The sequence below is a fragment of the Mauremys reevesii genome, linkage group 14, assembly GCF_016161935.1.
Source record: "Mauremys reevesii isolate NIE-2019 linkage group 14, ASM1616193v1, whole genome shotgun sequence".
Lineage (NCBI taxonomy): Eukaryota > Metazoa > Chordata > Testudines > Geoemydidae > Mauremys > Mauremys reevesii.
The window spans coordinates 21,086,188-21,109,413 of record NC_052636.1 but is presented as its reverse complement, the minus strand read 5'-3'; the positions used below and the strand labels follow the sequence as shown (position 1 = coordinate 21,109,413).

The window sequence follows — 23,226 nt, the reverse complement described above, 5'->3', positions numbered from 1 at the left end:
CTTTCCTCTCCCTTTTCTGCCTTCCTTCAATTCCAGAAACCTCCCTTGTGTGTCAGACCGTGCAGTGACGCCCTGCCCACCCCGAGCCTCTGGAGCAGAAAGATCCCTGGAGCTGAGGCTGGATCCAGGGTAAGTAGCTGGCAGGAACTGGGAGCGCAGGGAGGAACGACTCCCCTTCTCTAGCTTCTCCCCGTGGGGCTCTGGGGAGCAGGGAGGGTTGTGTGATAAATTCCATCCAACTCTCCCTTTGATACAAGCCAAGGGTGTCTCACCCTCCACAATCTCCTTGGCAGGGCCAAACAAGGGATGTTTTCCACTGCCCAGGAGACCCAGCCAGGGACTGATGTGCTGGAGATACGTCAGGAAAAGGGTCCATCTGAATTGCCAAAGCAGGAAACGAACCATCTACAGCAACGTCATTAACCACACACACTCTAGCCATGCTCCAGCCACTGGGAAATGGGCACGAACTCTGGCTGCTCAGCCATGGCCACACGTACAGAGCTGCACAGCAGTGAGTGCGCTGGGGAAGCTGGTCCGAGTGAACAATTGGAAATGACCCTTCAGTGAGAACAGAATCAGAGTGTAGAAAGGCCCCTGTGTTAAGTGGTTGTGGCTGAGGTCTTAGGGAGCTGGGTTAGAAGCCACAGGGTGTTTCTGTGCAGGTTTGATTCTTGCCAGCTAGGCAAGGCTGGTGTGTGGTGGCTCCATGGCTGCACTTTCAGTGAAGCAGGTTTCTCTCCACCATTGTTCCATGGGCATCCTACTAGATTGCCAGCTGCTTTTCAACTGCGGTGTGGAGACTGTGTGTGTGTGGGGAGAGATAGTGTGTGTATTGGGAAGAGTGAGTGTGTTGATATAGGTAGGAGCGGATCATTATTATCCCTACTTGAAAGAGAGAGAAGCTAAGGCTGAGAAAGGAGAATTGACTTGTCTTAGGTCACATGGCCAGTCAGTGGCAGAGTTGGGAATAGGACCCAAGAGCCCTGATTTTCAAACTAACCATCAGATCTTGAATTTCAGACATTGAATGACCTGAGTAAAGTGCTCTCAGATGAACTCCAGACCAACAACAGTGCACAGGAATTATTCAGCAAGTATTTGAGAAGAACTGCAGTGTTAGAGAGAATCATGAACTGCTCAGAGACCATTAATGTAGAGAAGCAGCAAAATTCATCAAACACAGAACTGGTTCTGACTTATTTCCTTGGTCTTAAAAGACAACAACAAGGACCTGAGTCTCCTCCCTGTCAATAACCCCCTGCTCAGCCAATCAGGGTAGAGACCGAGGACGGGAGGCTGAGGGTTCTCACTAGAGAGCCCAAAGGATGGCCCAGGTCACTGGTGGGGATCACTGCCCGAGCACTATTTCAGCCCCACATTTTTGGATTCACCTCCCACAGTGGGAACTGCAGAGCCCTCCCCCGCAACACACACACACACACACACACACACACACACACACACACACACCTCTCTCCTAATGTTGGGAGGAGAACAGGAGAAAGGACAAAAGAAGCAAGAGACGAAGAGAAAGGAGGGAGGGAGGGATGGAGGAAAAGGTGAAACAAAAACAACAAATCCTAATGTCCCCAGTGATTCTAAGGGACAAAATCTCAAGTGCACAATAAACTTCTGCCTCCTTAAGCTCGTGTTTTCCATGCCTAGAATTCAACTCTCACCAGATGGATCAGACTGAACAGGTTTCAAACCACCAGGAGGCTCTTACCTTCTAAACAGGGACGGCTGTTTTCTAGTAAAATCACTGAAAGGGAAGGAGAAAACTCAAAAGAGGTTCCTCCTGGCGCTCACGTCCACGAACCCGAATACTCTCTCAGTCCTCAAAGAGAGACCTGGAGAAGGAGACTTGCTGAAGCAAAACCACAGGGGTCTCTGAGGTTTCCCTGGCCCCTCGCCCCGGTCCTGCCTGGCTGATGTCAGCATCTCTCTGTGAGGTCACCACCTCCCCACCACCTTGGACCAATAGTCTCAGGTCCTGCAAAAGGCCTTTGTGATGTCACTGCCACACCCCTCCCTTGCTGTGCCAATGGCCTGCCCCTGGCCAGGCACTTTGGAGGTTTGAGCTACTCCCTGGGGATCACCCCACTCAAGGAGGGTTCGTTCTAGGCAGCAAGCCGGCTAGACAGGGAAACATCAGACGCTGCTCCCAATGCTACACTCGGTTTTTCAGAAATTAGTCAACTTTACGGCCAGAAGAAACCATTAGACCATCTAATCTGACCCCTGTGACACAATAGCAGGTGAGGAGGGGTCTGAGGAGGCGAGTGGCGCGCAGTGGCAAGGGGGTGGGTGAGCCGGGCGAGTGGGCGGGCAGTGGCAAAGGGGTGGGTGAGCCGGCAGCATGAAGGGGGGGGGATGAGGAGGCGAGTGGGAGGGGCTGGTGAGCCGGCAGCAGGGGACTGAGGAGACGAGCTATGAGTCGGTGGCTGACCTGTTCTGCTGATCTGGTCTGGCTCCCAGCCCCTCTCCAAGGGTTCCAGCTGTCTGGAGGTGCTGCCTTCCTCAGTCCCACCTCATTCACTCCACAGAGCAACTGATTACAAAGTGGGGGGAAGATCTTATTCTACTTCTAGCAAAAAGACATTTTTCTTTTACCTTAATCATACTACCTTAGAGGCCCGCTATAACATATTACCAAGATTCAATGCCACAGTTTTGGCGGGACGGTGCTAGGGAAGGCGGGTTTGTTTCCATGGGGCGGGTGGCGCTTGGGGGGGATTTTTTCGGGGAGGGGCTCAGCAGCGCTGGGGGGTGGTGTTCAGTGAGGCGGGGGGGTTTCATCACTCCGCTGTTTTCTTTGGAGTAATATTGCCCTCGCCGCTTTGAGTTGTGCAGGCCTAGACGAAACCAGAGACTCTGGGACTCAGCATTCAAGTATCCTGCAGTCTGAACTTCACATCTGATACAGTCCCTCGTTGGCTACCATTGTTTGGCCAGCAGGGAAGTGCTTCTTGTCCAACAAGGCAGCCAGACTGGGACCCATAGGCATGGAATGGCTCTGAAGGAATCAGCTGTTTCTCTCTGTGCTTCATCTAACTTTGGATCCAAATGGTAAAGACAGTTGTGCCCAATTTAATCATGGCATCCTTCAGGAGTGTGATCAATGCCACTTAACTAGGAGCAGCGTTCTAAAAATAGTTTACCTGGGCCACAGGTCACCATAGCTTCCATCTCAGGGGTGAAAATCAACCACTAGTACCTGCAATTTCTACCTGAGCTCTTGTCAAATCTTTGACCTTACTTGGAGTAATTTGACACTTCTCTGGTGTAGAATTCTTCACCAACCACACAACAGATCAGTAGTGACAGTGAGGTACAACTCCCCCAACTATGTCCTTTTATTTCTTTAATCTGGTGGCACAGATTTAAATTAGGGACTAAATTCAGGTGCTATTTAGAATCCCTGTAAGACACCAAATGTCAGGTCTCTATTAAAAACAGGTATCTTTCTGCAGCTACAGCACATTCAACACGGATTTCATTTTCTACACATTTGCAGCATCTCCCAGGGGTGAGCTGATGAGAAAAGTCACTTCCATGTTTCCCATCTCTACCTAGCTAGGGATTGGTATTTGCCAAACAATAGGCAACATGCAGCTAATGGGGAAGGAGATCTCTTCAGGAGCCACTTCCTGCAGGGCCTGGGCCACAACGGCTTTGGGAGCCCAATGCATGGGCACTTTGTTTAGTTATTTACGAGGAAATCCTCTTCCCAGCCCTTTAGAAAAAATACTGACCTAACCAACTGCACAACAGGGGGATTGGGATGGTGATGGGGAATAAGGGAATCCCTCTGATTTACCCCATCTTCTTCTGTTGTTCCAGAGGGTGAAATGACATTTTCCCCTATCCCTGCCCAGTTCCTCCTCTTTGTTATAGTTCAATATATTTTAAGTGAGAAAAATGGTAGTAAAAATATCTGCTCCCCAGCACAACCTGAACCAACATCAGAGCAACTGGGAGTGAAACAACTTCTTCCCCAAGAGTGAACTCGATGACTAACAATGGCTTTGAAACGGGGGAACAGTATAACCGTGATGCTCAGGGTTTGTTTAGACTAGGGAAAGTGATGGAGTTTAGGTCAGGTCAAGGGGGAAGCTAATGCCAACCCCTGCACCTGGGCTGCATCTGCACTACAACTATAATTGTCTTGTTACACCAAGATCACTAACTTGAGCAGCCAACGCCATATACAGTCCTAGTGGATGGAAGGCACAGGTAGCTTTAGCTTCAGTGTAGCTTGTTGGGATGAAACCTCTCTCCCACCTGGAGCTGACGAACATTCCTGGCAGGAGGGAAACACACTCATTTGACTCAAAGGAAAGGAGTTGATAGAAAAGATCACAGGACTGACCCCAAAGAAGGATGAGCTGCAAAAGGCAGAAGCAGGTAACTCATCTGGGGGAGCTGAGACACCACGGTGGAGATGGTACAAAAATCACTGTGTGGGAATTAGCAAATGTGATTTAAAAAAAAACAAACAAAAAACCTTTCTCCAGCCCTAATCAAGAGATTTATAACAGTTCTCTCTCATGTGGATTTTCTGATGTCTGATAAGGTTTGAGCGCTGATTGAAGCTTTTCCCGCACTCAGAGCACGTGTAGGGCGTCTCCCCTGTGTGGATTCTCTGATGTGTGGTAAGGTTTGAGCGCTGATTGAAGCTTTTCCCGCACTCAGCGCACGTGTAGGGCGTCTCCCCCGTGTGGATTCTCTGATGTGCGATAAGGTGAGAGCTCCGATTGAAGCTTTTCCCGCACTCAGAGCACATGTAGGGCGTCTCCCTTCTGTGGATTCTCTGTTTGCACTTTGCCTAGCACAATGGGGACCCAGTGTTAGTTGGTCCTTAGGCACTAAGGTAGTGAATATCTAAATCAGGGGTAGGCAACTGAAGCTTTTCCCGCACTCATGGCACATGTAGCGTCTCTCTTCCAAGTTGATTCTGTTGCGTGGAATAAGGGTTGAGTCGCTACTGTAGTTTTCCTCTGGCCTCTGCTGAGTCTCACAGGCTTTTGTGTTTTCTGGGACTGCACTCTTCCCTGGTGAAATACACAGCCACCTCCTCGAAGGTCACCGGCCCCTGAAAGAGCAAGAGTCCAACACTCAGTACCTGCTGCCTCACTCACAACCCCACTATTCACGGAACAGCAGCACCAGGGAAATGGAAGCTCCGGGAGGCACATGTTAACAGAGTCCCACCCCACCTTGCTTAGAGCAGCCAGGAGGCATCAGAGGGTGGAAAGAGAGAACCTCTGTGTGTCTCAGCTGACAGACGGAGGCAGGATCTTCACGTTTATCACATACCTACTAGCCAGAGCTTAATATAGGAGATGGGGCTGTCTCCGGACCCTGCTGGTGGCTCCCTGGTAGGAATCCCAACACTCTCCAAATAAAATATATGGAAGAAAGGGGAAGTCAATAGTAAAGAATAGAAGGTCAGAATTGTAGAAAGTTGGCAAGGGAAGCTATCAGAAATCAATGACCAATTAATGAAAAGAAGAAGAAAGTTTTTAAAAAGTATATTAAGTACAAAATTAATCCTAACAATGGAAGTGGTAAATTACTAGATGGAAATGGCAGAATTATCAAAAATAATGCAGAAGAGGTAAAAGTGTTCAATAAATATTTCTCTCCTGGATTTGGAGAAAAACGGATGATGTAAGTCATATAAGACGTTGACGACGACATCCTAGGACAAAAGTACACAATGGAAAATAGCTCAACTCAAACCAACACAGCACAGGCACCAAACAAGCTGAGGCAAAACAACGCACCACAAAACTGCTACAAAACATGGTGCGATCACAGTTCCAAATGGCCCCATGCAAAACAGCTCAGCGTAGAACAGGACACAGCACAAAAGAGAATTATTTCAGTGTAGGCCTGGAAGGGATCTTGAGAGGGCGTCTACTCAGTCTTTCCATTCCAACAATAACTCACGAGGATGTTGAACAGCAGCTATTACAGTTAGACATGTTTAAATAAGCAGGTCCAGATAACTTGTATCCCAAGAGTTTTGAAAGACCTGGTGGAGGAGTGTGGTGGACTTTTAATGGTGATTATAATTAGGACTTGGAAGACTGGGAAATTCCAGAAGACTGGGATAAAGCTAATGCCGTGCCAGTATTTTAAAAGTGTAAAGAGATGACCCAGTTAATTACAAGAGTGTTAGTCTGATACTGGGCAAGATAATGGAGCAGCGAATATGGATTTAATTAATAAAGAATTGAAGGAGGGTAATATAATTAGTACCAATTAACAAAGGTTCAGAGACAACAGATCCAATCAAACTAACTGGATATCCTTATTGGATGAGATCAAAAGTTTGGTTGCAACTAATAGTATTGATGTAATACACCTAGACTTCTGTGAGGCATATGACTTGGTTCAGCACAACATTTTGACTAGAAAACTAGAAAGATACAAAATAAACACAACATACATTAAATAGATTAAAAACTATGATTGTAAATGGGGAACCATGGTCGAGTGGATTTCTTTCTAGCGGGTTCCCACGAGGATTGGTTCTTGGCCCTGTGCTATTTAACATTCTTATCAATGACCTGGAAGAGAATATAAAATCATCACTGATAACGTTTGCAGTTGCCACAAAGATTGCGGGTGGGGTAACTAATGAAGTGTCAGTAGGTTCAGGCTCCAGCACTGGGAGACTGGGAAGTTTTCCAGCCCTGGCTGGAGGGTTATTTCCTGTTTCACAAAGAGGGAAGTTCCATTCCCAACTCCTGTGCCTTGAAATTAGGCCCTGACACTACACCCCACATTCAGCATAGTGGTATGATTATCAAATGATTAGGACATAATTATGATGCATTTTGTGCAAGATGCGTCACGTTCAGTGTCATTGGAAAAGTTATGATTTGCTGAATATGATTGTCCTATTTGTGTACATGTATCATGTTCGTATCTGAAGTTATGGATATTGACTCTGTATCTGTCTTTCAAATGTGCTTACTCTAGGTAACAGCCACAACGAGCCTTTCAGGTACAACAAAGAAGCCAGACAGTGTTCATGGCTCATCAACAAAGACAATGGACCATGGAAGAGCTGAGCCTTCTTGTGAATGTTTCAGCCAGCCTATGAGTCATGGCTACTATGACTCAGCAGGACATGCTAGTGCATGTGACCAGACCATTTGACACTAAACTCCATTTTGGTACCTGTATTTTTCCACAAACTGGACTGGGAACTGAGTTTGGAACAAAGGGGTCCCGCCATATGGAAAGGCTACATAAGGTGGGATGTGACATCATTTCTTGGCTTCATTCCCCACACAAGAGAACTCCTGGAAACACCTGAGGAACAAAGACTGAACTGGGGGAAGTGCTGGTCCCAGGGTAAAGAGATTTCTAGCTTGTGTATGGAAACTTGGTGGACTGCTTCTATCATCAGTCAGGGTGAGAAATTGCTAATTCAAATTCTATCCATCTAGTATGTTAGGCTTTTTTGAGTTTTTGGTCATTTGCTAAGTCATCTGCTTTGATCTGTTTGCTAACACTTATCGCTGGGAAATTGGCTGTTGTCGTCTGTCTCTCCTTGAGTGGCTCAGGTAAACCACTCAGGTAGCTTAGTTGGGTGTATGGCGCCACCTGCTGTCGTGTTGGGTGATAACAGGGCCTGGAGAGGCTGGCGTAATCTCCAGCAAAGCAGTGTGAGAAGGTGTGATGGAGTAGGGGCTGTCTGTGTGGGAGATGGCAGAGCCGGGGATTACTTTAGGTGAGAGACAAGTGCTCAGCCTGTAACCTGAGCCAGGGAGCAGGGAGGGGTGTCAACACCTTTGCCCGGGAAGGTGGACAAAGGAAGGGGCCGGCTGGAGGGAGGGGAGTTTAGTTTTGGTTTTGGGCTGGGTGGTTGGAATTTAGGGGATTAAGCTTCCTGGACCCAGAGGGGCTTGATTGAGGGTCCTGGCTGTGCCTCCAAGCTCTGCTGTAACCTGCATTCCTGTTGTCCATTAAACCTTCTGTTTTACTGGCTGGCTGAGAGTCACTGTGAGTCCCAGGAAGAAGGGTGCAGGACCAGACTCCCCCACGCTCCGTGACAGAAGGGCCAGCCCAGCTTGAGGGTTAGAGGGCACAGCGGTTCCCAGAAGCTCCCCAGACTGCACCCCGGGGTGACAACCCATCACACCCTAGAGTACACAAGTCTCAGCAGGTTTTCACATCCTTTCCCCTCCCATTCCGCACCCTAGATAGTTCCTGCCTCCCACCCTCCTATACATTTACTGCTCCTCTCCCTCCAAGCAGAACCCACCACCAGCTCCCTGAGAATCCCTTACCTGAGCCAGCTCCATTGCAGCCATTCCCTTCCCGCTGGAAGGAGGGGATGATTTGGGGCAAAATGTGGACGTTATTCTGTAGCCTGCCAGGGCAGAAGGGCAATGTGAGAGAATTCAGACAGGGTTTCTGTCCTTTCCACATGTCGTTTCCCCCCAGCATTGTTCCCTGCTAATGGACATTCCAGGTTCTGCCACACTGTGAAGCACAGTGACCTTATCCCAGTTCAGGCCTAGCCCCCTCCCACCAGGGTGTAACCCTCCGAGACATGGTGAAACCCTCCCAGCAGCAGAGTCTCTCTGTTACACTTATCAAGTTTGTGGACGATACCAAGCTGGGATGGGTTGCAAGTGCTTTGGAGGACAGAATTAAAATTCAAAATGATCTGGACAAACTGGAGAAATGGTCTGAAGTAAACAGGATGAAATTCAATAAGGACAAATGCAAAGTACTCCACTTAGGAAGGAACAATCACTTACACGCATGTAAGATAGGAAATGACTGCCCAGGAAGAAGCACTGCAGAAACGGATCTGGGAGTCACAGTGGATCACAAGCTAAACATGAGTCAACAATGTTACACTGTTGCAAAAAAAGCAAGTATAATTCTAAGATGTATTAGCAGCAGTATTGTAAGCAAGACACGAGAAGTAATTCTTCCGCTCTACTCCGCGCTGATTAGGCCTCAACTGGAAATGTTTGCCCAGTTCTGGGTGCCACATTTCAGGAAAGATGTGGAAAAATTGGAGAAAGTCCAGAGAAGAGCAACAAAATGATTAAAGGTCTAGAGAACATGACCTATGAGGGAAGAATGAAAAAATTGTGTTTGTTTAGTCTGGAGAAGTGAAGACTGAGAGGGGACATGATCAGCTTTCAAGTACATAAAAGGTCATTTCAAGGAGGAAGGAGAAAAATTGTTCTTCTTAACCTCTGCAGACAGGATAAAAAGCAATGGGCTTAAATTGCAGCAAGGAAGGTTTAGGTTGGACATTAGGAAAAACTCCCTAACTGTCAGGGTGGTTAAGCACTGGAATAAATTGCCTAGAGAGGTTGTGGAATCTCCATCATTGGGGATTCAGAAAGAAAAAGGTTGAGAACCCTTGGAATAAGGGATCATCTGTCACGAAGGTGAGCTCACCTGCGTGGCAAGATATATGGGATCACCCAAGGGGATTGTCTGTGATTCCATGTTAATGCTGTTACAGTGCCTGAAGCGTTTACACTGGATACTTGGTTGGTGAAATCTCCATACAGACCTCACACCCAATTTGGGGTTTGTTCCCTGCTTCTTACCAGTCTGCCTGAGGCTGCTGTTCGTGCTCTCGAGTCACTGAAGACAGCGTTACAGAGAGAGGGGCTGTGACTTCCCCATGGTCAGTAAACAGGTCTGTGACAGAGCCAGGAACAGATCCTGTTAATGCCAGAGCCCCGTCACCCGCAGCTTGGAAAGGCCCCCCGAGCACACTGTATTAGGCTGCAGGAAGAGGTGTGCGGGGACTGCAGCTGAGCTGCCCTGCCAAGACAGCTTGTGCATCCCTAGACAAACCACCTCGCTGGGGTGTCCCTGGGTCAGGAGAAGTCAGTGTCCAGTCCTGTGGGGCTGTGCTCCTGGCTCATACCTCCAGCACTCACTGCTGCCCCTCCCTTACCAGCTGCACTGTTCAGCCAGCCTCAGGCCTCTGTGAGGTCACTTCCCCCCCCCCCCACCGCAAACCATCAAACAGGGCCAAGGTGCACCAGTGCCAATAACAGTGCACTAGTGTAAATTCTGTCTGTAATAAGGGTTTGCACCAGTGCCTAAAACACCAGGGTGGCAGAGACCTTCAGAAACAGCAGTACGGTGGCACTAGAAACTATTTCTAGCTCGGTCACAGACAGCCTGGGTGACCTTGGACACGTCAATGTTTCTCCTCCCAACTTCAGTCTCTTTACCCAGCTGCCACTCACTGGGGTCTCCTCTCTCTCCAGAGCTTCTCACCACTACAATCTGTGTGGGTGTCCCCAGAGCTAAGGCAGGTCAACTCGGGAATAGTCTTACAAGGGGGGCTGGGGAGTCTCTGTCCATGGAAGTTTTTAAGAACAGATAGGACAAAGCTCTGTCAGAGATAATCTACATATACTTGGTCCTGCCTCGGCAGAGAGAGCTGGACTTGATGACATCTTGAGGTCCTATCACGCCCTACATTTCTAGGATGTGATGCGATATATACGTATAAAAACCCAACATACAGAATAAAACCCACCACAACATAATGTCAGGCAATTCAGGGGGGAAAAAAACACAACCTACACTCCACAGCATAAAATGACAATACAAAGGAGAAGAAAGCAACAGATGCAAACAACGACATCCTAGGACAAAAGTACACAATGGAAAATAGCTCAACTCAAACCAACACAGCACAGGCACCAAACAAGCTGAGGCAAAACAACGCACCACAAAACTGCTACAAAACTTGGTGCGATCACAGTTCCAAATGGCCCCATGCAAAACAGCTCAGCGTAGAACAGGGCACAGCACAAAAGAGAATTATTTCAGTGTAGGCCTGGAAGGGATCTTGAGAGGGCGTCTACTCCAGCCCCCTGTGATGAGGCAGGACCAAGTATCCCTAGACATTCCCAGACTGGTGCATCTCTAACTTGGTCTTAAAAACCTCCAGTGAAGGAAATTCCACAGCCTCCCTTGGAAGCCAATGCAAGGCAAACACAGACCAAAACAACGCTGCACACACACACGCTGGGCTTGGGGTTAAGGGGAGAGGCAAGAATTCAAACAATCTGGGTTCAGTTCCCAGTTTTGCCCCAAATTCTCCATGCAAACTTGTTAGACACCAGCGGCTGGCCCGTGCCCACTGACTTGGGCTCACACGGCTCAGGCTGTGGGGCTGTTTAATTGTGGTGTCCATGTTCCAGCTGGGGCTGCAGCCCAAGATCTGGCACCCTCCCACCTCGCAGGGTCCTACAGCCTGGCTCCAGCCCGAGCCCAGACATCTACACTGCAATTAAACAGCCCCTGAGCCTGAGCCCTGTGAGCCTGAGTCACCTGGCATGGGCCAGCTGGGGGGTTTTAGTGGCAGGGTAGAGATACCCTTGGTGTCTGTGCAGCACCTGTCACAATGGGGACCCTGATCTCGGTGTCTGTGCAGAGCCCTGCACAACAGGGACCTGACCTCAGTCAGGGACTCTGCTACTCCCGGCATTACAGGATCCCGGATTTTGTTTAGGGCCCCTGCAGCATCTGGCAAAATGTGGGGGCAGGATCTCTGTCAGGGTCTGTGCAGTGCCCAGTACAGTGGTGGGGTGCAATCTTCATTAGGGTCAGTGCAGTGCCAGACCCAACAGGGACACAGATCTCAGTCGAGGTCTCTGAAGTGCCCAGCAGAATGGAGGCAGTGGTTTGGGTCGCAGTCGTGCGCTGCCTGGCCCAAGAGAGGGGGGGGGGGGCATGATCTCAGTCCAGGTCTCAGTTTTACCTGGCACAACAGTGGGGTCTGATCTCACCTGGGGTCTCTTCAGTGCCTGGCAGAACAGGGCCCAGATCTCAGTTGGGGTCTCTGCAGCGCCTGGCAGTACGATAGGAGCCCTGATCTCAGTCACACACCTGGGGAGAAAAGCGGGAAGATTTTTGAGAATTCAATATCAGTATTTCAGAACTGAGGAGAAAATGGGGCACAAACTAAATATTTGCCAATATAAGAGAGAAGCACCAACATCTGGGAGATTGTGTGTCACCATTTAACAGTTGAAGAGAAAAGATGGGAAATTGGAGGAGATTATACAAGGATATTGAATCAACAACAGAATGTGACGGATTCTTCTTGCCTCACACTCACATGGCCAGCAGGTGCTGGGGAGTAGCTGGACTGGGAAACCTGGGGCTGGGCCGTCTCCATGGGGGACACTTGCTCCTCCCTCCCCTTCCTGGCCCTTCCCAGGCCCCGTTGCCAGCAGAGAGTGGCCCCCCCAGCGCAGCCCAGAGGTGTCCCTGTCTCAGGGCCCCCCCAGCCTCTGCCCATTCACCCTCTGCCCAGCTCAGGAATCCCTCGGGGGAACCATTTCCCACCCGCACAAGGACAAATCCCTGCAGGTGGAAATGGGGGAAACCCCCAAACCTGAGACCTGAACTGGCCACTGGCGAAGGGGAGATAAAATGGGGCACAATCGGGGGGGGGGGGACAGGGATCATCTCATGGGTTGGGGGCGGGGGGGTCACCCTGGTCGCTGCTCGTGGCTCTCAAGGGACAACGGTGGGAGGACTGTGGAGGCGGGGGGTGCCCACGGGAGGGGGCAGCGGTAAATCCGAGGGGATCTCAGCCCCCCCCTTTCTCTCCCCGCTCCTCGGGGGTCACCTGCCCCCCCCCGGCCATGTCCGGGCTGCACCGACATTTCCCGCCCTAACCCCCCCGCGCCCGGTCTCACCCCCCGGCCCCGGCCCCACGCAGGGACCCCGGGCCGGGCACGGGGGGGGTGTTAATGAAGGGCTCTCCCGCCGCGATCTGCGCATGCCCAGAGCTCCAACGGCACCAACCCTTCTCCGGCCGGGAGAGGCTCCAACGGCCCCGCGCGAGCCAGGCACAGTCGCAGCGCCCAACGCTCCTTTCCAGCCCGGCTCCGGCTCCTCTGTCGACGTCACTTCCGGTCCAGGGAGAGACAGGAACTACAACTCCCAGCCTGCCCCGGGGCCGCTTCTGCTCTCCAGCCCAGGGAAGGGAGGGTTCTAACCGCTGTTACTGCGGGTTTCTCCAGCTGGGCCCCGCCCCCCGGGCAGCCCCGGGCTCGGCCCGCCCCAGCCCCGCCCGGAGCCCCCGGGGGGTGAGAGACCCCGTGGGGGGGCGCTGGGGGGGCAGGCACGTGACTCTGCCCCGGGGAACCCGGGAGAAGCCTCGGAGCCGCTGGGATGGGGGGGCCCGACGGGGGGTCCCTGGGGGGTGTCGGGCGGGGGAGAAGCTGGAGTTGTAGGGAGGAAGGTCAGTGGGATGCGGGGTTGAACTGTCTCTGTGCAGCCAGGAAATTCCCGGGAGTGGCGTGCGGGGAAGGGGCGAGGGGGGTTAATTGGATCCTGTCCCTGTTGGTGCCACTTGTCTCTCGCCCCCGATACAAATTCTCTCCAGTTCTGCCCCTTTTCTCGCTCAGTGTCTCACCCGGGCTGTAAAATCCGGGGAGATTCGCCCCTTTCCCCGCCAATGAGCCGCTCTCCCGTCTCCCCATTTCCCCTGGTCTCTCCAGGAGTCTGATTCTCCACCTTCAGTTGCAGGTCGTGACACGTTTTCTCTGCACATCTCAAGGGTGGATGTGCCCAGCCCTGAGGCTGTGGGTCCTGGAGGTGGGTATTGCTGGGGGCCTGGTGGCTGCAGAACAGCAGGGGTGGGCGTCTCTTGGGGAGGCGGGACAGGGGCGTAGAGGGAGCCTGGTGCTGTGCCAGGGGCTCTGTCTGGGCTTCCCCGGCTGGCTCCTGGCATCGCTGCCGTGCCCAGTGCACAGAGCTGGGGGAGGGGATCCCTGGCACTAGGTCAGGGGATGCCAGGGAAGCAGAGTGAGGGGTCCCACTGAAAAGCATCAGGGGGTCCCGCTGGGTGGGGGAGGGGATCCCAGGCAAATGGCAGATCCTGCTGGGGGGGAGTCCTAGGCAGGCAGTGAGGGACTGAGTTCCCAGTGGGCGGGTCCCTGGCTGCTGGGGGCTCATGGTGGGGGGAACCCTCTGGGATTCCCAACCTGACACTCATGGTCTGGTGGGACTTCCCTGGCCGGTGGGGCTTTGAGGGGTATCTGGGGTCCCTGGCTGGGGACTCTCAGGGCTGTGGGCTCTGGGAACTTCTACTAACTATGATCCTTCTCTCTGATCAACTTGTGCCAGAGTCCTGGCTCCAAGCACTGCCCGGCATTCCCCAGTCACAGGCCCTGTCACTGTGATAACTTTCTATCCACTTATCAGTCACTGCTAGTGTGAAATCACAGATTTTGCTTTTCTCCTCTTTTGAAAACTGCAGGAACTTTCGATTCTGTTTGGAAAATTTGTGCCCCCCAGTCCTTGTCCTCGATCTGGGGGGTGAGGGAGGTGGGAGGGGGGTCAGCACTGCTGCACAATGGTCTCTTCCACAGCGTTCTGGACTCATTCTTTCTGAACTCTGGTTTCACTGAGACCATTGTTAATCCAGAGTCACTGTATGGAAAGACAAGGAGTGACTCCGGATGGACAGTGGGGCAAATGAGATCAGCAATTCTCCCTGTGAGGAGGGGCTCTCATTAGCTGATCTCCCCAGAGAGCTAAAGGAGGGAAGCTGCTCAAATGCTCTGTCCCTCTCTGCTCAGGATATTGGGGTTCAGCTTCCTGGGTCAGAGGCTGCAGCCTCCATTGTGATCTGGGAGACCAGGCTTAGCAGCTGCTGCTCCCCCAGCGGGGTTCTGTGCTGGGAAGTGACCTGAATTAAAGCTGCTTCTCTGCCTGGCCCAGGGGATGACTTTCTCCAGCTGGTCCTAGCCCCCTAGGGCAGCCCTGGGCCCTGTTAATACTAAATTCTGAGCCAGACATTTCAAGTAACTGAAAGAAACGAAGGGAAAATGCTGGGGTCTGGCCTTAAAATGACTCTACACAAACAGACCCCCCCCCCTCATTTCTCGTCCAATTAACAATTGCAGGAGCAAATCCAGCCATGGGGGAGCAAACTACCCAGGAATGGGACTTACCTACCAGATGGGCAGGGAGAGGGGAAAAGGAGATAGAAGGAGAAAGAGACTGAAAGGGGCTGTGGGAGAGAAGAGTTTGGAGAGAGATTTCCAGATCTCTAATCTGCCCAGACAGATGTATTGCTGCACCCTGGGTAGAGTCACTTTCCTGTGGAAAAGATGAGAAACAGACAGAGGAAAATCCAGTTCCTGACTCCATATCCCTCCTGCTGGGGTGTGGCTGCCGTGGGGTCAGTGTCTGAGGGGATCCCCCACAGTGACTCCTTTGGTTCTGCTTTTTTCTAGCCTTGTGTTCAGAGACTGTTACGGGGTGAGGGGAGGGAGAAGGGCGGTTAAAAATGTCTCCGTGGGCTTAGCCTGGCAGGAGAGGCCAGGTCTACACTGTACAAAGAGATCAAGCCTTTCTCAGCATGGCAGACTCTAGGGTGCCTGTCTGCAGGGAAAGGGCCTGGGGGAATCATGCTGTGAAATGAATTAAAGCCTGTTCTGAAACCTTCACAACTGCCCTTCTCGCCCTGCCAGGCTGCAGAATAACGTCCATGTTTCGCTCCAGTTCATCCCATCCTCTCGTTGGACAGGGGAGAGAAATGGCTGCAGAGGAGCCAGTTCAGGTAGGTATTATCAGGGGGTTGCTGGTGGGTTCCTCCGGGGAGGACAGCAAATACGTGGGAGATGGGAAGGTTTGCACAGGCTGGTTTGCAGGAAATGCACAGGGTAGAGAAAGGGAGGAGGACAGGGGTGTGCTAAACCTGCTGGGAGTTATTTAATATGTGGCCTAGATTCTAGGAACAGGCCCAGGAGGTTCGGCGGTGGAAATGCTCTAGTTTGTGGAGCAGAAAATAACCCCGCTGCATGGGGCTGGGAAAACTGACCAGACTCGTAGTGCTGGAGCCCGACCTGACTAACCAGCGGCTGCTGTGAGATATGAAGGAGGCACCCACCAGTAAGGCTTAGCGGAGATTCCCCTCCCTTCACATCCAGCTCTTCAGAATGGGGAGGGTGTTGGGCTTCCTACCAGGGAGCTGTCCCTGGACCCTGCTAGGGGCTCCATCTCCTGAATCAGTCTGTGGCTAGTAGGTGTGTGATGGCTCTGCTGGGAGAGAGGAGGGGCTCTCGCTTCGTCCCCTCCCCCTGGTGTTTCCTGGATGCTCTGAGCAGGGTGGGGGTGGGACTCTGACTGCAATCCACCCAGAATTTCTGTTTGGCTCCTGTCCCCCATGTATAGGGGGGCTGTGAGTGGGGCAGCAGGTACTGAGTGTTGGACTCTTGCTCTTTCAGGGGCCGGTGACCTTCGAGGAGGTGGCTGTGTATTTCACCAGGGAGAGGGGCTCTGCTGGACCCTGCTCAGAGAGCCCTCTACAGGGATGTCATGCAGGAGAACTATGAGAATGTGACCTCGCTGGGTAAGGGTTACTCTCCCTCTATTCTTGGAAGGGAAAAGAAGGAGATGGTTCACGCCAGCCCCACAATGCCACCTCTACTCTGTCCTGTTGCAGCATCACCCTAATATGCCAGTGACACACACACACACTGCCACAGACCCTGTTACAGTTAGCCCTTGGATTAGATCCTGCGCTCCACTCAGGACTAAATCGAGAGTTGCTTCTCCCATTGCGGGTTCTTGTACCAGCTGCTCCAAGAAACAGTCATTTAAAGTATCCAGAAATTTTGTCTCTGCATTTTGTCCTGAGGTGACATGTACCCAGTCAATATGGGGATAATTGAAATCTCCCACTATTATGGAGTTCTTTATTTTGATAGCCTCTCTAATCTCCCTTCGCATTTCATCCTCACTGTCTTTGACAGGTGGTCGATAACAGATCCCTATTGTTATATTCTTACTAGAGCATGGAATTACTATCCGTACAGATTCTATGCAACATGTGGTTTCATTTAAGATTTTTACTTCATTTGAGTTTACATTTTCTTTAACATACAGTGCCACTCCCCTCTCCACCCCCACCCCGAGTATGGGATGATGCAGTGGACATAGTGTACTTAGATTTCCAGAAAGCCTTTGACAAGGTCCCTCACCAAAGGCTCTTACATAAATTAGGTTATCATGGGATAAGAGGGAAGATCTTTTCATGGATTGAGAACTGGTTAAAAGACAGGGAACAAAGGGTAGGAATAAATGGTAAATTTTCAGAATGGAGAGGAGTAACTAGTGGTGTTCCCCAAGGGTCAGTCCTAGGACCAATCCTATTCAACATATTCATAAATGATCTGGAGAAAGGGGTAAACAGTGAGGTGGCAAAGTTTGCAGATGCTACTTGTGGTAATGCAGTTCTGGTGGGACCCAACTGAGAGTGACAAATGGCTTAAAACAGGGCAGTTACAGCCCAAGGCTGGGATTTTTCCACCTGCAAGGCAAACCAAACCAGCCAGACAAAGAGGACTTTGGTTTCATCCCATTGGATAACCACAAGTCACACAAGCAATTCCCTTAGACACTCCAGTCTTCCAGTATCACCACCAGTGCACTTGTCTTGGGGATGAATGGTTATGAAAACCAACACCCCAATAAAAGTAAAAGGTTCTCTCGATCCCAAAGAATCAAGCCCCAGACCCAGGTCAATATACACATCAGATCTTACCCACAAATCATGCTGTTGCCAATCCTTTAGAATCTAAAGGTTTATTCATAAAAGGAAAAAGATAGAGATGAGAGCTAGAATTGGTTAAATGGAATCAATTACATGCAGTAATGACAAAGTTCTTGGTTCAAGCTTGTAGCAGTGATGGAGTAAACTGCAGGTTCAAATCAAGTCTCTGGAGTACATCCTCCTCTGGGATGGGTCAGTCAGTCCTTTGTTCAGAGCTTCAGTTTGTAGCAAAGTTCCTCCAGAGGTAAGAAGCAGGATTGAAAATGAGATGGAGATGAGGCATCAGCCTTTTATAGGCTTTTCCAGGTGTAAGAACCTCTTTGTTCCTTACTGTGGAAAATTACAGCAAAATGGAGTCTGGAGTCACATGGGCAAGTCCCTGCATACTTTGCTGAGTTACAAGGCGTATCTGCCTTCTCTCAATGGGTCAGTTGAATAGCTGATGGTCCTTAATGGGCCATCAAGCATGCTAGGCAGAGCTAATACCAGCTTGTCTGGGCTGTCTCCCAGAAGCACAGCATAAGTTTGAAATACAGACAGGATAGAGCCAATACTCATAACTTCAACTACAAAATGATACCTACATATAGACACCATAATTATAACCAGCAACAGATAACCTGGTCTTGGACACCTTATATGACCCCCTTCACATAAGATTTGGTGCCACTACAGGACCTTGGTTGCAACCATGTTCTATATGGTCCCAGATTATATCAATAACGTCACAATACTAAACTGCTCAAGATAGTTCAGACCAAAGCAAACTGTGAAGAACTTCAAAAAGATCTCACAAAACTAAGTGACTGGGCAACAAAATGGCAAATGTGTATAAATGTCAAGTGATGCAGATTGGAAAAAATAACCCCAACTATACATACATGATGGGGGCAAAATTAGGCTAATCAGGAAAAAGATCTTTTTGTCATTGTGGATAGTTCTCTGAAGACATCCAGCAGTGTTCAGCGGAAGTCAAAAAGCAAACAGGATGTTAGGAATTATTTAAAAGGGACAAACAGTAATACAGAGAATATCTTATTGCTCTTGTATAAATCAATGGAAATAACTAATTTAGACCCCATCATTTTCTATGTATATTTGGGATTATGTTTGCCAATGGGCTGCACTATGTGTTATCCTGACATCTAGGACTGCTGAGATCCTGCATTCAATATCCCTGCCCTTCCTGTTCCCGTTCTCCACTGAACCCCACGCTTATGTTTCCAGCTTCCCCTGGACTCTGTCTCTGGACCCATCTGTCAGCAAGAAGCAGTGCCAGCAAGAAGCAGTGCCAGGGAGACTTCGATTTTTGGGACGTGGATTTACTTTCTGTGTGTTTTAGGAGACTCTTTGAAATTGAGTGTCTGTGACATTAAGCACAGTACAATCTGGACTGTTAACAGCTGTGTCCCCTCAGTTCCCCAGGCTGGGGTGCCTTTTACACTGCTCTACTGTGAGAGCAGCCACTCCTGGGCAGTTCACACGCAGTCTCCAGCATGTAACTCGCTCCCAGCTACACAGTATTGAGTGCTGCTAGTCAGTGACTCACAAATTACAGTACCCCACAGGAGAACCCCAGAAAATTCTCTGCTCCCAGACTTCCCCCAGAAATGTGCATTTTGCACTGTCCAGCACACTCCTGAACAATGGGAGCTCATATGAAATCTGTTGTTTCATCAGTGGAAAATGACATGCACCAGCCTTGTTATTCCAAATGGAGTTTCCAACACACTTTAATCCAAGCACACTGGTTAGATAAAACAATAAACCAAGACTTTTAACTACTGAAAAAAAAAGATTTGAAGTGACTACAAGTAATGAGGCATAAAAGTCAGAATTGTTTATGAAAGAAATGCAAAGATAAAACACAAACTAATGTTTAACTTAACAAGCTAAAAGGGATTTAAAACAAATGTTTCTCTCACCATCTGCTGAGACAGGCTGCTTTTCCTTTCAGCCAGGACTCCCCCTAACCTGCCCCTGCCGCCCACATTCAGTTCTTCAGGAGTTGTCATGAACAGAGGGAAAAGGGGGAGAGAGAGAGAGTCTCATGCATTTTCCTCACCTCTTTTTATAATTCAGTCCTTTGTACTAGAAACCACTTCAGTTCTCAGCTGAGTCATGGTGACAGGCTGTCATAGATACGAGCTTCAAGTGTCCCTGTGATGGAATGTAAATGTCTTCTTCACACCTTCCCCCTGGTGGAGAATGGCTATTTGACCAGCTATTTGCCTTGCTGTCTCTGAGGAACTTAGGGTTAGGGTTGCAGCTTTTTCAGTAATATCATAGCGTAAAATCTCATCACTTTCCATACCATGTTGCTACACAGTTTAACAGGAGGATATTCAGTAGATTATGTCTTTTAAAATGGTACCTCACAAGCCCTACAGTGATAAATGAAGGGGAGGGGAGGGATCTCCCTTTTATAAACACCCAGCCAGGCAGATTGCTGTAAAATCCTTGTTGGTGTGACTTCTCTGCTTGCTTTGCCTGTAAAGGGTTAACAAGCCAACAGGTAAAAGAAAAGGAGTGGGCACCTGACCAAAAGAGCCAATGGAAAGGCTAGAACTTTTTTAAATGGGAAAGTAACTTTCCCTTTGTCTCTTGTTCTCCGGAAAAGGCGACACGGAGTAGCAATGCTGTGTAAGGCTTGAAGCAGGTATGAAAATTCATCTTCCATACCTATTTTGGCTTTTGGATCTCCTCTACTCTATTCCAGATGCTTTTCTTTGCTTGTAAGCTTTAAGCTGAACCCCCAAGAAAGCTATTTTGGGTGCTTACAAAAATTTTCTTTTAAGATCTAGCAAAAGCCTAAGTTCCAGATGTATTGTTTTCCTTTTCAATTTTAATTGAAAAGGGTCTTTATCAGGTGACTGACTGCAGGTGCTCTAATTGGCTTCAGGTGTTCTAGTTAATCTATAGCAAACTTTCTTCCCTCTACAGGGAATAAGGCTCCCTTCTAACCCTCTCCTGCTGCCCTCTGGCCAGGCTGTATCACACTGTGTACTGAGAACTCCAAGGCTTTTCCATGTCATGTGCTGTGAAGCTTGTGTTTGGGACACAGGAATTAGAAGCCACTTGGCAAAAGGAATATAAAAGGCAGCTGCATCATCTCCATTTTGTCTTCAATTCCTCTTCCTACCTCTGGAGCAACTTTTCTACAAGCTGAAGGCTTGAACAAAGGACTGAATAATGTGGATGTGTACCAGAGAGCCTTTCAAGCCAGAAACTCACCAATACTGCTAAGAACCAGCTGTATAGATTTCTGAATGTGTCTGACTGCTTTCCCATTTAAGAACTCCCTATTTCTTTCTTTTATAATAAACCTTTAGTTTAGATGCTTTCTTGCTTATAAACCTTTAGGTTAGATGCCAATGATTGGCTGGCATCGTAGTATTTTGAGTAAGATCCAAACCTATACTGACCTGGTGATGTGGCTGACTCTGGGGTCAGAAGAACACTTTGTTTATGTGAGCAGAGTTTTTAAATAACCTCTCACTGGGCTGGACCCAGGCGCTGATTAGGAGTCAGAGAACTGGGATGGAATAAAGGGGGCCGTGTGATTTCTTTTTTCAGTTTCTCGATAACCAGTGTGGGGGATCAGAAGCACAGTTGGTGACTGGTCGGTGAGTTTAACTTCCGTGTTAACCACCAGTTTGGGGAGCCTCTGCTCTCCCTTTTTCAGCCTGTCCTGGTCTTGGCATTTTCAGTGAGGACTAGCCCAGGCACACCGGCTCACACCAAGTATTAAAGTTAAATTAATAGAATGTTTTTTTATGACAAAGTTTTATGAAATCAACGGAACTCCTTTGTTTTCTTTCATCTGAGCAGGGTTTCCATTTTCCAAACCTGATGTGATCTCCCAGCTGGAACAAGGGGAAGAGCCGTGGGTCTCAGACTTGCAGGGTTCAGAGGGAAAACAGACCCTGAGATCTTCCTGCAGAGGTGAGGAAACATTAAACCAACTCTGAGTGTGAAAGTGCCTGAAGGAAACATCTGGGATGCCCTACCAAGCCCTTGAGAGGTCTCTCAGTTCATTATTGTTGCCAGCAGGGGTCATATCCTCAGGGTAACTATAGCTCATGGCTTCCCGTAGATTCTAGCAGACACCAGGCAGTAGCTTCCTCCCTTCCCCCTGAGAATTTTGATGGCATTTGAAAGCCAAATTGATCCCCTCCTCTCTCCTGTTTTGGGGAAGAGTATGGGGGAGTTCAGTTTGTGATTTTTATTTGACCTCCCTCCAGCACTTAGGTTGTTTTGGCTTTTCACTTTTCATCCCTGTTTGATGTTTCTGTCTTTTTCACAGCAGGTGGTGCAATGGCATGTGAGAAAGAGGAGCAGAATTCTCAGCAGAAAAATGTTCAGCAAGTGGATAAGCACAGAGCATTATTGCAAAGATCAAAAAGCAATGTGTCCAGGAGTCATGAGGAGGAAAATCCTGTGAGATTCAGCACGGACCAGAAAGAGAACAAGGAAACCAGCTGGGGTGAAAATGGGTAAACGTATTTCCTCTCAGGGAACTCAGAAGGACCTCAAGGAAACCACAACAGAGCAGGAAATCATCATTGGAAAGAGAAAAAATACATGCACAGAGTGTGGAAAAAACTTATGTGACTACTCAGCCCTTCTTAATCATCAGAGAATCCACACAGGCGACTGGCCCTATGAATGCTGTGAATGTGGGAAAACCTTCACTCAAATATCAACCCTTTCTAGACATCAGAGAATCCACACAGGGGAGAGGCCCTACGAATGCCGTGAGTGTGGGAAAACCTTCAATCGCAGATCAGCCCTTTCTGTTCATCAGAGAATCCACACGGGGGACAGGCCCTACGAATGCCGTGAGTGTGGGAAATCCTTCAATCGCAGATCAGCCCTTTCTGTTCATCAGAGAATCCACACGGGGGAAAGGCCCTATGAATGCCGTGAGTGTGGGAAAACCTTCAATCGCAGATCAGACCTTTCTAAACATCAGAGAATCCACACGGGGGAAAGGCCCTACGAATGCCGTGAGTGTGGGAAAAGCTTCACTAACAGCTCGGCCCTTTCTGTTCATCAGAGAATCCACACAGGGGACAGGCCCTATGAATGCAGTGAGTGTGGGAAAAGCTTCACTCAAAGATCAGACCTTTCTAAACATCAGAGAATCCACACGGGGGAAAGGCCCTATGAATGCTGTGATTGTGGGAAAGGCTTCAATCGCAGATCAGCCCTTTCTGTTCATCGGAGAATCCACACAGAGAAGAGGCCCTACGAATGCAGTGAGTGTGGGAAAAACTTCACTAGCAGCTCAGACCTTTCTAAACATCAGAGAATCCACACAGGGTACAGGCCCTACAAATGCCGTGAGTGTGGGAAAAGCTTCACTAGCAGATCAGCCCATTTTACCCATCAGAGAATCCACACAGGGGAGAGGCCCTATGAATGCTGTGAGTGTGGGAAAACCTTCAATCGCAGATCAGGCCTTTCTAAACATCAGAGAATCCACACCAGGGGAAAGGCCCTATGAATGCAGAGAATGTGGGAAAACCTCTTGGCACTCAGCCCATGTTAGCCATCAGAGAATCTGCAAGGGCAGTGAACACCATAAAACGCTCTAGGGCTATCCATTTTTTTTCTTTAATACT

At 49.4% G+C, this 23,226-nt stretch overlaps 1 protein-coding gene across 1 annotated transcript in view; it reads left to right on the top strand.

Moving 5' to 3' along the window:
* Positions 1 to 23,226, top strand: part of LOC120381956 (zinc finger protein 850-like) — a gene marked incomplete at both ends in the record, with an annotated part of 110,911 nt that overhangs the window by 38,139 nt on the left and 49,546 nt on the right. Inside the window, one exon of the mRNA XM_039500132.1 lies at positions 22,316 to 23,099. Within this exon, the coding sequence (XP_039356066.1) occupies positions 22,316 to 23,099 (784 nt within the window). The remainder of the gene's footprint in view (positions 1 to 22,315; positions 23,100 to 23,226) is intronic.